Below are 15738 nucleotides of genomic sequence, written 5' to 3'. Positions count from 1 at the left end.
CAGTCTACAAAAGGTGAGTGACAGGCAGAGAATTCAGCTTTCCAGGGGTGATGACACAAGTGTCAGAGCAAGGGTTATGGGTTTAGAATACACTAGATATCCCCAGGACAGTGCACCTAAAAGAACTGGGTTAAAATGGTGAGGTGTCATGTGCGATAAACTTGGCAATTCAGAAAGAAAAAGAAATATTTAGAGCCTGAGAAATCAAAGTAAATTACTTTCATAAAGAAAAAAAATTCCACTGCATTTAAAGACCATTTGAACACTGAGAATGTGAAACTTTCAAAAGTTTGAAGCTGTGTTGTGGTGGTGGTGGTTGTTGTTTTCGCCTGCATGCACACATTCTTTGAGCAAACATCTATTCAACATTAACTATATATAAGGAGGTAGCAGATGCTGGGAATACAAAAATGAATAAGACGCAACCCTCATAGTTTGCTAATAAAGGCCTTTAAACATCCAATATCTCTTACCGTATGCAATGTGGTACAACATTTTATTGCATTTGCAGCAAATTCCAGAGAGATTTTTTAAAAATAAAAGAAAGAAATAGGAACATTACATTTTTAATTTAGCCAATAGAAAACATTTTGTACTCTTATAAAAAAGTTTATATTCAACTTTCATTTCTCAGGTCTTCCTTTTCTTTACCATGGAAATTTGCTTAGGGGTAGATAGTATTTTTCACTAGTGATATAATAGTGAAGTCCCATCTTTTTCTTTTTTAAATTTTTAAAAATTTTATTAAGTTTATTGAACTGACATTAGTTAATAAAATTCTATAATACGTCATCTGTATATTGTATGTGTGTTCACCACTCAAAGTCAAATCTCGTTCTACCACTACGTATGTGACTCCCATTATCCTTTACTATCTCCCCTCCCCCCACACACCCCTTCTCTCTGGTAACCACCATACTGTTGTCTGCGTCTGAGTTTTTGTTTGTTTGCCTTGTTTTTTTGTTTGTTGCTTTCAGTTTCTATCCCACATATGAGTAAAGTCACATGGTTCTTCACTTTTTTCATCTGACTTATTTCAAGATCCATCCGTGCTGTCACTAATGGCAATATTTCATCTTTTCTTATGGCTGAGTAGTATTCCATTGTATGTGTGTACCACATCTTCTTTATCCACCTATCTATTGAAGTCCCATCTTTTTCAAAGTGCTTGGACTAGTTCCCCATCTATAAGTATGCAAACAAATATTTCCATTGGCATCAGCATAAATTCTGACCTCTCCTTCATTTATTTACATTTCTCCTTATTTTCAAAAGCAGACATATGATAGATGTCTCAGGGATAAGGTAAGAGTGAAATGTTTACAGAGAATCCATACAAGCCACATTTACCCTCTAGGTCAGTAGTCAGCAAACTCATTAGTCAACAGAGCCAAATATCAACAGTGCAACGATTGAAATTTCTTTTGAGAGTCAAATTTTTAAACTTAAACTTCTTCTAACGCCACTTCTTCAAAATAAACTCGCCCAGGCCGTGGTATTTTGTGGAAGAGCCACACTCAAGGGGCCAAAGAGCTGCATGTGGCTCGCGAGCCGCAGTTTGCCGACCACGGCTCTAGGTACATGAATTTGAAGGTAGGTATTTATTCCACATTTAATTATGTCTTTCCCCACAAATCCCTATTTTCACCACATCTTTTATGATTACTGCATTAATATTTGCACAAAAGAGAGGTTGTGCATGTTTCTGGTTAGTAAGTTTTATACAAGATTTTATTCTGCTTTTAAAAATTCACTCACCAAATCCATTCACTCACCAAATCCAAACTAAGGTTGTCCAGTGTTACCTGAGCTTACTGATGGGTGTTTAAAGCCAGCCTTTGCTGCCCCACCCACACCCTGTCTTTATGGAAAACACTCCGCAGACTGACAAAGACTTTGCTCTCAGCCACGTCAAGCGCCTTGTCCCAGTGCAGTGGTTCGAAGCATTTTTATTTCATGGATCAGTAAAATCTCTCTACACTGATATAATATTGCTATCATTTTATTCTGCAGTTATGAATTTAAAAAGCAAAACACCGTACAAGAATTTAATGAAAAGAATAACAAAAAAGTAGTAAAGACATAACTTCAGAGGAAATTTATACATAGAATACATTTAGCTCTATAAAAAAAAAAAAAGCTCATAATTCTCTTTATTTTTTCTCTTCTTGCCATAGATTGACTTTTGGGAACCACTTCCTTCGAGCTTTGCATAGGGGCTATAAAAGAATAAGTTAACCAAATATTCAATTTCTGCTGTTTATGTCCCATGGCATGGTTTCAGGTTTACACTGGCAGCAGAATAGAGGCAGTGAGGAAATGGATGATTCAGCTCCATACCATCACAGCCTTCCTAGCTATTCACACTGCCAGTGCGGTCGGTACCTCACACGCACAATGAGCAGGGGAATGCCAGTGCAAGGAGATTATTACTCAGAGTTTGCTCCAATCAAGCTAGTGTGCAACTAAGAGACATTAAGATTTAAAGAGTCACCCTCAGACACTGAAATGGATAAAATAAATGAATTTTAAAAAAAGATGCTATGTGAGTCTCAAAAGCACAAGCGATGGCTTGGACATCTCCATCTGCTTTCAAGACTCAGGCATACTCAAGGCTAATTAAAGTGACCCTTTGGGAAAGTAATGGAATATAAGAAAGCAGTAAAATTACCTACAGTCTTCTACAACACCTTGGGCTTGTTGGCTTTTCAATGTGAATGATCTCAAATGCAGTTGAGAAATAGATCGGTATGATGGAGGAATTATATTGGTTTCACACATGTTTGTGTTTTCAAGTGATCAGGTTAAGTTTTCTCACTAGCAAAGATAAAGCCTCAGCAAGTAGGAAGCTCTTACAAAAGAAAAACAACAACAACAACAACAACAAAAAACGAACAGCAGAAAAACCTGAAACTGTCCAGAGGCGCCCTCCTTTAGTGCAGATAGCGACTGTCTCAGTGGCCTTAAGAACGGCTGGGTTTTCCATCATGTGAAGTTCGTCGGCAAAGGTGCAAGCGCTGATGAAAAAAAAAACCCACAAAGACATTTCCCCTTTACTAAAACAACAGATTGATGAAGAAGGCTACATCCTGGATCATATTTTTAATGTAGGTCAAAATAGTCTCTTTTAAAGGCAACTGCCCCCAGGACCTACATCTCAAAGGAGGAAATACAAGCCCCAGGGGTTAGGCTGCAAAGGATGCAGCATGTAGCTAGAGGCAGAGGCTGGGAGAATGTTAACTGTGCTCCTCACTCTACCATGTTGTTTGTTGTTTTTGTTAATGCTTGGTTCAACATCCCCTACATTTTGAGTCATCTGCCCCAACTCTGTTTTTTTTCACAAGCCCTGATATTTTTGGTGTGCAATTTTGTAGAACGATGGTTGTAGCCAGAATACTTGTATTTTTATTTTCACACGGCAGTCAAAGCCCCCGATGTAAGTGATGGAGGGGAAGGGCAGTGATCAGGGGAGAGGTTATTAGAAGGTTACCCAGCATCATCTAGAGGAAATGGCTCCTGATGTGATCCTAATTCTTTGCATTGACATGGCTCTGGTTGGAGAAAGGCAATGCATCAGACTATCCTGGCTTAATGGAAAAAAGAAGAAAAAAAAATAGTAAAGAATACTTAATTCCCTTATTTCTAATTTCGTGTTTGCTCTACAATCTTCTAACCCAGGATTGGTATATAGGATTTCTCTCAAGTGTCAACTCCAATTGACTGGTAGTGGCTGCCTGAAGCAATGAAGTGAGGAGGATGCTGAGGCCACTTCTGGGCTCAGTGGGAAAGAATGCCACAATTGATTAGTGATGTCTGTCAGGAGTTGCCGAACGCCTGTCACCCCTCTAATCTATGACACAGTTGAGGAAATTTGCCTACTACGATGCATGGTCTGGGGAGGCAACCAGACTTGGTTCTGGAATCGGTACATTTACCTTTGTAAATGAACAAATTGATTCTCTGATAACCAGTCTATCTCTGTCAGTTTCACCTGAGGTTGCTCATTTGGGTGAACTGCAAAAAAAATGGAAGGTTTAAACCAGCAATCTAAAGACGTTAGAAACCCTGACACCAAATGCTATTACCAGAAAACGCGTTCCTTGAAGGATCTTACCACTCATTATCTTTTGATTTATTATGTATTTACTATAAAGTACTCACCGAACTCCCTCCCTTCCCCGTTTTAATACTTGCCATATTTCATCAATTATAAGATGCCACCATCCAGGTGGTATATACCAGGAGACAGCCAGGATGCTGTTTTTCACACATTCTACTGGTCTAACAGTGGGACCCCCACAGAAACCTCTTGATATTTAAATTAATGAGTTTTTTAAAACATTTTTATTGATTTCAGATAGGAAGGGAGAGGGAGAGAGAGACAAAAACATCAATGATGAGAGAGAATCATTGATCAGCTGCCTCCTGCATGCCCCCCCCCCCCCACTGGGGAATGAGCCCACAACCTGGGCATGTGCCCTTGACCAGAATCGAACCAGAGACCCTTCGGACCGTAGGCCGACGCTCTATCCACTGAGCCAAACTGGCTAGGGCGATTAATGAATTCTTTAAGGAGAAAAGAACGTTAATCCCAGTTGCTGCCTGAAAACTTTTCTTTTTTTGTGGACGAAAAGGTGCACAATCAGAACTTATGGAACAAGTGTCAGTGGCTCGGAAGAAACCCCCAGAAAGGACAATTCAGTGGAGCCCTCTTGTGAGAAATGGTGCGTTCCCAGGGTTCTGGGCCCCACAGAGGACAGGCTGCGTGAGGGAGAGTGTGGGCACCAAACACTCTGAGTTAAAGAGTGTCTCGGGGAAGTCAAACTCTGAACGTGAAGAGGTTTTTGGAAAGGCTTAGCCAATGTATTCCTCTTTTGTTTCCTTTTTATGTTTGCAGAAGATCTACATGTAAATAAGTTTAAAAGAACAGTTCTCATAAGTATAAAATACAGCATTAGATCACATTGGCACCATTTTTTTCTCTCTTTGGTACGTAAAATATCAGTGCCTCATCCAATTGACGATGCCTTAGACTCAATGAAATGCAGTGTAATTTACATCCATAACAAGTGAGAAGATGCAGCCTTAAGAACCTGATTTGTGCCTAGGTTGTCCAAGATCTCTCTTCAAGTGAATTGCACATGTAGGATTAGAATTTATGAGACCTTAATCCTTGCCTCACCCACTTGAACATCACTTAGTGCCATATTTCAGAAAGGTTGGTTCTAAGTAACCAAATCAAGGGCTGGATGGCCCACTAGAAATGGTCAGCCTAAAATACAGCCCTTCTATAGACCAAACCAATAAGATTGGTCTATATGGGTAGAGAGGTCTGACAGCCCAAGGGCACGCTTTAGCTGTCGGCACAGGTATGGAAGGAAGAACGCCCATTGTCATGTGTGTCACTGAATTTTTTTGCTAATTATCAACTATCATTTTCTGGAAATACCCAGTAGCCTACTTGTCTGCATCCCTCTTTTCATCTTTAAGTTCATTCTCACACAAAAGGAACTTTTTTTTTTTTGCGTGAACTTTCACAATTAATAATCATGATACATAGAACTATTAAATTAAACAATACAAAATTGACAATATTTTACCATTTCTGACCTACAGAATCAGGAAGTTTGTGTGGTGCAACTTAATGGGTGACATACGAGATTTTCATGTAAAGCAGTTCACAATCAGAGACAAGAAGACAGACCTCCATTCATCATTATTGAGAGCCTTCTAAGTACAATCTCTCTCCCATTGAAGCTTCTACCAGCTCTGTGGGAGCCTCTGAATAACACTTTTTGTGTAGATGGTCCCCTGTGAAGACCTTCACTTGATCAACTGTATATATAATATTCTATGTGGGTTTTTTTTTTAACTCAGTAAACATTTATTGTACACTTAATGGGCTGGCCACTAGTCTCAGCCTTACATACAAAGATTAGTGCATCACAGTCCCTACGCTTCGGAGCATGCAGTCTAGGAAGGAAGACAGGCATGGACATAATTACAGTGCAAAATAGCAAGTCACATAATGGATATAAATAACACGCTGAAAAGGCACTTACCCTGCCTAGAAGAGCAAGAAGACCTCAGAGCAGGTGACATTTGTATTGGTTCTTAAAGGATGTGCAATTTACTTGGCAAAAAGGAGGGAACAATACAACATCCCCAAGCAGAATGGCTTGTTCAAAGTCACAGAAGAACAAAGAAGATATGTTTGAAGAACCTTCGTCTGAGTGTAGATGGGACATGTAGGTGGGAAGTGGCAAGAGATGAGGCTTGAGTGGAGGTAAGATCGGGTGATGAAAGGCCTGCCCATGTGGGGCCGAGGAGTTTGCATTTTATTCCGCAGGTGGAGAGAAGTTGCAAAACACATTGAAGTGGGCTTAAGTAGTTTAGAAATAAAACTTCTTTTTCTGCTTTGAATTTTTATGTTCAGTCTCATCACCACCTGAGTTTAGAGAAATTTACATTAGCAACCCCGCAGCAGGCTTCCGCAGCATGAGCTTCTGCAGGGAGAGCTCTTTTTATCCAACCTGGATTTCGAAGGGGGTTCAGCCCTGACATCCCTCTCAAACACAGTCATGGAGCTGTGGTTCCTCACTGCGGCTGGAAGCGTAGCCAAAGGCTGCGTTGTTGTGAGAGATTGTGGCTTTGACAATCACTGCTCCTCCACTGCAGGGCTGTCTACTTCACTTGGGGGAAGGAGCTTGCCAACACACACTTCATGTTTTCATATTGTCCTCATTGGGTAATTGCAAAATGGGTGATTCCACCTAAATGCAGCAAGTTTGATTTCATCCAAAATGCAGACTGGCTAATCAGTAGCCCAGTTTTCCAGTCATGTGATCTGGCCTCTGGCATTTACCAACCATCAGATGAAATTACACAGCGCCGATAAATTACCAACTCACGCCTGGGCAGAACGTTCCCCCTTAAACTCCCTCCTCCTTAATACTTGTGTAATGTTTAATAGGGCCATGGCTCATCAATAGAGGGATATCAACTGGAATGTATCAAAACTTGACCACAAATGGAGATTTATATGTGTGTGTATAAATTATACATAGATAGACACACATATGTATATATATGAATACATATAAATTAGTTATCCCATTTATATGAATTTTCTGAATCCATAAAGCTCTGACTATCAAACATTTTTGTTTTGTTTTAAAAATTATACATAGACACACGTGTATAAATGTGTGTGTATATATATGAATGCGTTACTTCATTTATATGAATCTTTCAGATGCACAAACCTATGTGACTCTCTAAATAAGTCCTGGTACCAATTCCAACATTGAGGGGGGTCCTCCCAAGCCAACAAACAATTCTCGGACACCAGCAGGCTATCCAAGAATTCAATTCTGACACATCTACCCAGAGGTAGCATCAGATTGCACAGGTTAAGAGTTTAGTCCTACAAGACTAATGACTGAACCCCATCTTCATCCCCTGTCCCCTGTAATCACAGGGTTGGCTCCACTGGCATCAGCCCCCATCCTTAATTTTTTGACTTTCCAAAAGTCACCTCATTAACATAACAAGGGGCAACTTTATCACTCTCAGCACTTAAGAAATTCCAAGGGTTTTGGGAGCTGTGAGTCAGGAACTGTGGACAACACCCGATATATATGGAAAATATATGTTGATCATCTGAATAACCAGATATGTATTTCTTGTAAATTATACTGTCACACTGTGAAATATACCATTAGTACTTTGATAGGAGTTGTGGTGAATCTATAGATTGCTTTGAGTAGTGATGGACATTTTATTTTATTTTTTTGTTAATCCTCACCTGAGGATATTATTCCCCTTGATTTTAGAGAGTTGAAGTGGGGGGAGACAGAGAGAAGGACATCAAAGTGAGAGAGACACATAGATTGGTTGCCTTCTGTAGGCATCCAGACCTGGGCCGGGGGTCAAACCCATCATCCTTCAGTATGTGTGTCGATGCTCTAATCACTGAACAGCACGATCCAGGGCTAATATGGACATTTAAAATCTAGTCTTTATGGAAATATTTCCAAAAGTGTTAGAAATGTGAGTTCCAGACTTAACCTGCTCTGTTTGAATTCCTTTTTCTTCACCGCTTAGCTTTCTGTCCTTGGACAAGCAACAATCTTTCTGAGTCTCAACTTTCTCATCTATAAAATGAGAATAAATGTAACCACCTAATAGGGTTGCTGTGTGAATTCAGTGGGGTGTGCATGTAAAGCATTTGGTATCAGTGAACATTCAAGCAGAGCTAACAATGAATACTTTGTGCACATTAGAATTGAGTCTTGAATATTGGGACTATTATCGTGAACATTAATGATTACAGGAAAATTAATAAGCTGGCACCCTTGGGGCCTATTAGGAGCCAGAGAGTTATTTGTTCCTTCACTAAATGTCCCTGGACTATCAGTTGTCACATTCTGAAATTGCTAATTTATATAAAAACCTAACAGTGTTCTTCCTCCCTTAGTGCTTCACTGACAAATCAAATCGTCTGACTTGTTAAAATTCCATCCAAAGCAGGAGAGTGAAAGCTCTGACCGAGTGCCTGATCCTGTCCTCTGGTGCCTGTCTCTTTTAGCCACTCAACAATCTCTTCTGCTGATTTCAAGAGTATTGGCTCTGGAATTGCAAATACTAAATACTACAGCATGATTTCACGTATAGGTGGAATCTAAAAGAGTCAAGCTCATAGAAACAGAGAGTAGACTGGTGATTACTAGGAGCTGGTGGGCGGGAAAATGGGGACATATTGGTCAAAGGGTACAGTTACAGTTATAAGATGACAGTACTAGAGGTCTATTCTGACTATAGTTAACAATACTGTATTGTATACTTGAAATCTGCTAAGACGATAGATCATAAAGTATGCCATCAAAAAAAAATTAACAAAAAAAGGTGAGATGATGGATATGCTAATCAGCTTGATTATGGTGATTATTTCAGTGTCTACGCATATCAAAACATCTAGTTGTGCACCCTAAATATATTCAAATTTTATTTGTCAACTTGATAATCAGTGAATGATTCTGTGAATATCATTTCCTTCTTATAAAAAAAATCACTGTACTTTCAACTAATTGGGCATATCATGAGATACTAATATTGAAGTTCAACGAACTTTTGATTATCTTATCAAATAACTGAAAATGCAAACATGTAAGAATGTCACTGTAAACACTTGGATGAGGGGGAAGCATAAGGGGTCTTGGTTTTGTTTCCTGTTGCTCCTTTAAGACATCTTGATTTTTGCAGATTGAGAAGCCTTCCCGAGGTGGGTGTTGACAGGATAGCACAACAGAGCACAGAATGTCAATTGCAATTACACCCCCCACACTTTTTTTTTTTCCAGGTTACAAATGCTGCTGCCAACTCTCCTGGCCAAATGACTCTTCATCTGAAACCTCTCCTTGTGTGTGGAGGGGATGGATTCACTCATTCCAATTTTGATGGCTGCGTCACTTCTGCCCTGTGTGTTCTGGAAGCTTTAAAGAACCATATTTAGTACCTGTATTCTTTCTTTTAATTTTTTAGTTACAGTTGACACCCAATGTTATGTTAGTTTCAGTTGGACAACATAGTGACTACACATTTATAGAACTTGGGAAGTCATCACCCCAGTAAGTCTATTTAGTACCTGTATTCTTATTATCTACTAGTACATGTACTTTGGGTTTTTGTTTTCATAATTTTTAGTTATTGATTGTTTTGTTTTCTGTTTTGTTCAGATAAATTACCGGAAAATTGTTCTTCACTTGTCATTTTTTCATATGGAGTAAAAAATCAATTTTATAATGTTGATAGTTACAACCCAGGCTAGAATAAAAATTCCTTGGACCTTACACCTTTGTCACCTTTCTGAGTTGCCATGACTACCCTCTGATGGAGGAAAAGTAGGGCTAAAGAATCCAAAAAAAATTTTGTCAAATTAAAGTAGCAGTTCATGTTCCCAACCTTTATTTTTCTTTTAAAATTTTTGTTTCTAAATAAAGAATAATCATTATCAAAGGCTCATTTTTAATCTTCAAGTATGTCCTTGATTCAATATTTTTGCAAACTACTGAACTTTAAGGTCCCTCCAAACTGTGAATAACAGAGTGTAATTTTTTTTCTCGTTTCTCTCCCAAGTTATTAAATGATCCTGAATTGTAGGTCAGAGATGTCCTTGTCTCTAGGACCGCAGTTTGGAGGGCAACTTGACTGACAAAGTAACCTCTCTTCAAATTTTCAGAAAATAACCAGATTCAACTTGACTTTCCAAGTCACACAGTACTTTTTAACCTTAAAAACTCCAATCTTGTTACGATAGATAAAACATATTGATCTTTACCTTTTGTTATCTCTTACGGCTGCTGCTGTTTGTTACTTGTCTGTATGATCCAGTATGTGCTGTGGCATTTAGACTGGGTCAAGTTTAATGAATTTAATGCAACCAAAAAAAATGTACTGAACCAGAAAATAGATGCACTTCAAATAGTTCAATATTTGCCAACTTAATGGCTGCCGCATGCTTCAGTGACAACCCAGTGACCTGCTGGCTAGAGAGAAATTAATCCCCAGCCTTCCAAATAAGCGACTTGTTGCTAATTTGAAAAGCAAAATGGTGAGTTCTATTTTATGATTTTGAAAGGAAAGAAATTGTTGTGCCCTTTCAAACTAAGAATAGTTCAATGAAAGACTTTTTATCTTGGTGGTAACCCCCAGTTTCACACTTACATGCCCACTAATCATACATACACATGCACAGGCCTGGTCAGAACTTGCTTATATAGCTACAAAGTGGGTTTTGTGATCCTATGGAATGTGATTACATGTGTCCTTTTAGCAATCAACTGATGAGAAACAGAAATGCCTCCATGTAGCTAATGTCACTTGTCACTTATTTTTGAAAGCAGAGAAAGAAAAAGGAAAATTAATGTGATCTCTGCTATGATATGATGAAAACATTGAGACTTCTTTCATCATTTGGGCCCATATTTGGTTAACATTGTCTTTATTTTGGCTTTATCCTTAAAACATGGTAGAAAAGCCATTCAAATGTATTAACTATTTTATTTTTAGTATTATTCTGGAGCCATTTGACTGAAAGCATCCTGAAGCTTTAAGAACAAGGATATATTTGTCTCATGAATGTATATCCTCCAAAGAAGAGAAAAACAAAACCATTTGTAAAGGTGGGATGGGATACATAAGGACAGAACTCTCCGAAGCCATTACTGATGACTTGCAATATCTATTCATTCTGTGTTTCCCTAATAATTCTGTATGTAGATCATTGTTACTTTGCTATTTTAATCATTTTGAAAACTCGTTTTACATTTAGATCTATCTCTGATAGGAGCAGGCCAATTCCCTGATACCCAGATAAGGGAGGAAAAAAAATGTATCAAATGTTTATGTTCTTCGTTTTCATTCACCCCTATCCCTGCAGAAATGAAATGGATATGGATGGGGTTATCCTGTGCGGGAAGCCATCCCAGCCGGCCGTGAAACTCAGGTGGCCTGGTCACCCTGAGAGACCCAGGGCTAAGGTACCGGGCTCCCCTGGGAAAGAGGGGTCAGTACCGGTTGGAACGGTTGCCAAGGTGTATGTTTGTCAGCCCCGCAGGACCACACTGCATCACGACATTTCCAAACAAGAACGTTTATTAATCACACCAGCCAAGGAAAGCTGCTCCGTTTTTGAAAGGAGCATATTCAAGAGAGAAACGGCTTGAGCAGTGAGGTGATTTAATACTTGTTAGCTGATAAATATAGCCTTTGCCGGGATAAAACTGTATGATGCGGTGTTGAAAAGCTTAATTACCAAACTGTCTATGCACGTTTTGCTCAGGCAGCAAGGGTGACAAATTATAGCAGAGGAATAGTATTTTTCACCTTTGGCATTTCTGAAGGGGAGAAGCATGTCTAAAAGCACTAAGAAAGCAGTAATAATCCTAGGACAGATGGGGGGCGGGGAGACACTTCATTGAGTCACCAAGCCTTCTGTGCAAAATGCCATCATCCCCACCCCACCCCCCGCCTACCCGTTACTATGTTAAGTAAAAAGAACAAAGTCCATTTTACATTTATCTAGTATTTTCTACTCATCCAAGTATGTATAGAATGAGTATATATCCACTTTTCATCCTCCTAACACCCTTGTGAAATATGCAGAGCAAGGAATTCTTATTCACCTTTGACAAATGAGGAAACTGAGGCATGCCCTAGCTGGTTTGGCTCAGTGGATAGAATGTCAACCTGTGAACTGAAGTGTCCTGGGTTCAATTCCGGTCAAGGGCACATGCCGGGGTTGCAGGCTTGATCCCCAGTAGGGGGCATGCAGGAGGCAGCCGATCAATGATTCTCTCTCATCATTGATGTTTCTCTCTCTCCCTTCTCCCTTTCTCTCTGAAGTCAATAAATATATATATATATAGTAAAAGAAACTGAGGCATGGAGATAGGCCAACCAAGGTCACATAATGAGATGCCAGGACAAGACCCAAACCTTCTATGACCACTTCTATTTACGTGGCGCCATGCTGCTGCCATATGAACTTGATCATTAAACCTGAACTATTAGTTGGCAGTACAGTCAGCACCGTGTGGTCCTGTTATTGATGTTTCATGTCAGAGAGCTAATACTAATCCTGATGTGGTATATGCAGGCGTTTAATATGGAGTAAAGTCTCCACAAGTACTGGCTAAATGATTTATATTCCCCTTATTTTTACTTGCTGGTTTATTTCCTTCTTTGGGGGGTTCTTGCTGTGAGAAATAGCTGCATCACAATGACATTGAATATCAACCGAGCAGTGGTAATAGGTTAGCTACAGACTACATTCATCGTTTCTTTCTTTGTTTCTTCATTCGTTTTGTTTCATTCTCCTCTGTCATTTCTTTCTCCTCTTTTATTTTTTCTCCTGCTTCTTCCCCTATGCCCAATTCTCTATTCTTAGAAACCTGCAATATAAATGCAATCACATTATGATTCATATCATTTGTTCTATCTTATTTTAATATATCCTTTTTTCTCTCTAAAATTTTAAAGCAATTGATTCTGCATTTGATTCAAGTGGCCCAGATAATCATTATTTTGATTTTCAGAAGTGATGCAAGAATTTAAAACTGGCTGTAGATGTCAGGGATCTCAGTGCTGATAACCTAAAAAACACATGCAGCCCGGCCGGCGTGGCTCAGTGGTTCAGCGTCGACCTATGAACCAGGAGGTCACGGATCAATTCCCGGTCCGGGCACATGCGGGCTCAATCCCCAGGAGGGGGGGCGTGCAGGAGGCGGTCGGTCCATAACTCTCTCTCATCATGGATGTGTCTATCTCTCCCTCTCCCTTCCTCTCTGAAGTCAATAAAAATATACATTAAAAAAACAACAACAACACATGCAAAGCATGGGATCAGGCTCTGTGCTGGGCACAGGGAATATAATCAGCAATCTCCACCTAAAGGTTCTGGTCAGGGGGAAGACAAGTCACATGAAGTGGAAGGCAGGGTCAAGGTTCATGTCGGCGTCATGGCAGGCAGTAAATTAGATGCTCTAACTCGTGAAGCTGGGGAATCTTCAGAGAAAGAACCCTGTTTCTTTAGGAGAGGGTCCCTGAACAGATGCAGGGATGCCTCAGGCAAACACACCCCTCCACACCCAACCTGGGCACACCTGGCTGACTCCAGGAATCTGAACTTCATAGCAGGACAAATGTGTCCTTTCTGTGGAGAAGGCTCAATGGGACACAGAAAGTGGGAAGAGGAAAACGCTTCAGTGAACCTCAGGCTTGCTCATGCAGGACTATGCGGCGGTATTCCAGTCTGGAATGTGCTTGTGTCTCAGCCAGGAAAGAATGGAGTGGTAATGTGTTCTATGTTTCCTTCTCAACAGATAGCCATTATAGTCCAAGTAAGATTTCATAGCGAATTCATCAAATGGACCTGCTAAAGAGAAAGACTGTCTAGGAGAGTGTTAATTTGCAAGGCATGTAGAACCACAGAATCCTGGAAATTGAGGTTTAGAGGTATTAGAGACCATTTTGACCAGTTCTTAGCCATGTTGGATTTTGAACCTACTTGAGAAGCTGGAGAAAACTATGGATCTTCTCCTAGCAGCAACAATAAAGAGAACTATGCATGCACGCACATAGAATTTGCATACCATTTTAGAGCCTACTCTTGTAAATAAAGTTTTATTGGATCACAGCCTTGCCCATTCATTTGTGTATTGTCAGTGGCTGTTTCTGTACAACCACAGCAAAGATGAGTGTATCAGAGACCATACGGCCTGCAAAGCCTAAAAAAGTTAACTCTCTGGTGCTTTAATAATAAAATGAAAAAATGCTGACTCCTGTTTTAGGGGATTACAAACCTTCCAAAATCTATTTTTAGACACTCAGGAGTCTATGGACCCCAGATTAAGAACCTCTAAATCTCGACCCCATGGCCTTATGTAAATACAGGCTTATCTTAGATCCACACATCTGGGCCATTGTTCCATGATCCTAAGCCCCATTGGAAATCTTTTAAGGCAAGAGTTTAGTTTTGTAGTTAAGAACACATTCTCTGGAATTAAATAGATCTGTGTTTTACCCAGACTTTGCTCCTCATTGTGTGACCTTGAGACAGACACCTCATCATCTGAAAAAATGAGTTGATGGAAGCTACTCATAGGATTGTTGTGAGGCTTAAATATACAGAAAACCTTAGTGCTGGACACGTAGTAAGTGAGTAATAAATGATAGCAATGATGGTGGTGATGATGATGAGGGGGAGGAAGGAGGAGGACGGAGAGTAGAAGCAGATCTTCCTGGTGCCTCCAAAGCCCCTGGGAAGGCCCGTTTCCTCTGTGTTTACATAGGACACTTAGGAAAGCGGATGGCAAGGAGACATGGACATGGACAGCCAACCATGGTGAAACTCAGAAGCTTAATAGCTCTAGGTTTCTTCAAAACCGTCATGAAACTGAGTAGTAGTGTCTCCCTGAGACCAGCCGTGGACCACGTTCTCTTGTCCCGTTGGTTTGCTCTCATGGGGTCCTTGAAAAGAAACCAGGGTAAGTCATTACCAGGAGTCGAGGTGGTATAAAATAGAAGCATTTTCTGCAATGATCAGTGTCTCTTCTTTAGCAAGTATGTGTGCCAACTGCAAAAAATTGCATGCTTGGACTAGGTCCTCCTGAAGATTGTTTTTCAGGCAGACCTTGGAGATATTGAGGGTTTGGTTCCAAACCACTGCAATAAAGCAAGTGCCACAATTCAGCAATTGGTCATTTTTTTGCAGGTGGAGGGTCTTTACCTTCAATTTGTAAAATGCACATCTGTGAAGCACAATAAAGCGAAGGTCAATGAAACAAGGTATGCCTGTACTGAAGCTCTGAAACACTGTGAAAACTTGGACTGAGTTAGTTCACACTGTTAATGCGTCAGACTAAGTATGCCAATTCATTTTCTGCCCTTGGTCTTCATTTCAAAAAGCTAAGCTCCCGGTAAATTCCGTGACATCGTGGTGGGTTCTATGCCATCCTGAACCCACCACTTTCTAGACATGTGATAGTAGACCAGATTCTTATGTCTCTGAGCCTGAAGACCATCATCTGTAAAACCGGCATAATATTCAAAAAGATATTATAAAGTTAGATAAAAAAGCAGTTTACTATTGGTTTTAAAATTGACACAAATCAATGGAAATAATGGCAATAAAAGCACTTAATGTTATCAAGGAAGCATTACAAAACCATACATGGA

The 15738-nt window shown here is 39.9% G+C and overlaps 1 protein-coding gene across 2 annotated transcripts in view; it reads left to right on the top strand.

Annotated features, from left to right (window-relative positions):
* RNLS (renalase, FAD dependent amine oxidase) overlaps nucleotides 1-10015 on the top strand; it is a 228000-nt gene extending 217985 nt beyond the window's left edge. For both annotated transcript variants that reach the window (XM_028127621.2, XM_008152961.3), the window contains one exon: nucleotides 9362-10015. In XM_028127621.2, coding sequence (XP_027983422.2) covers nucleotides 9362-9514 — 153 coding nt within the window. In that variant the 3' untranslated portion in view covers nucleotides 9515-10015. The remainder of the gene's footprint in view (nucleotides 1-9361) is intronic.
* The last annotated feature ends 5723 nt before the right edge of the window (nucleotides 10016-15738 follow it).

Source organism: Eptesicus fuscus, chromosome 17, assembly GCF_027574615.1.
Source record: "Eptesicus fuscus isolate TK198812 chromosome 17, DD_ASM_mEF_20220401, whole genome shotgun sequence".
NCBI lineage: Eukaryota > Metazoa > Chordata > Mammalia > Chiroptera > Vespertilionidae > Eptesicus > Eptesicus fuscus.
The sequence above is the reverse complement of the archived record's forward strand: the minus strand, read 5'-3'. Positions and strand labels throughout refer to the sequence as shown.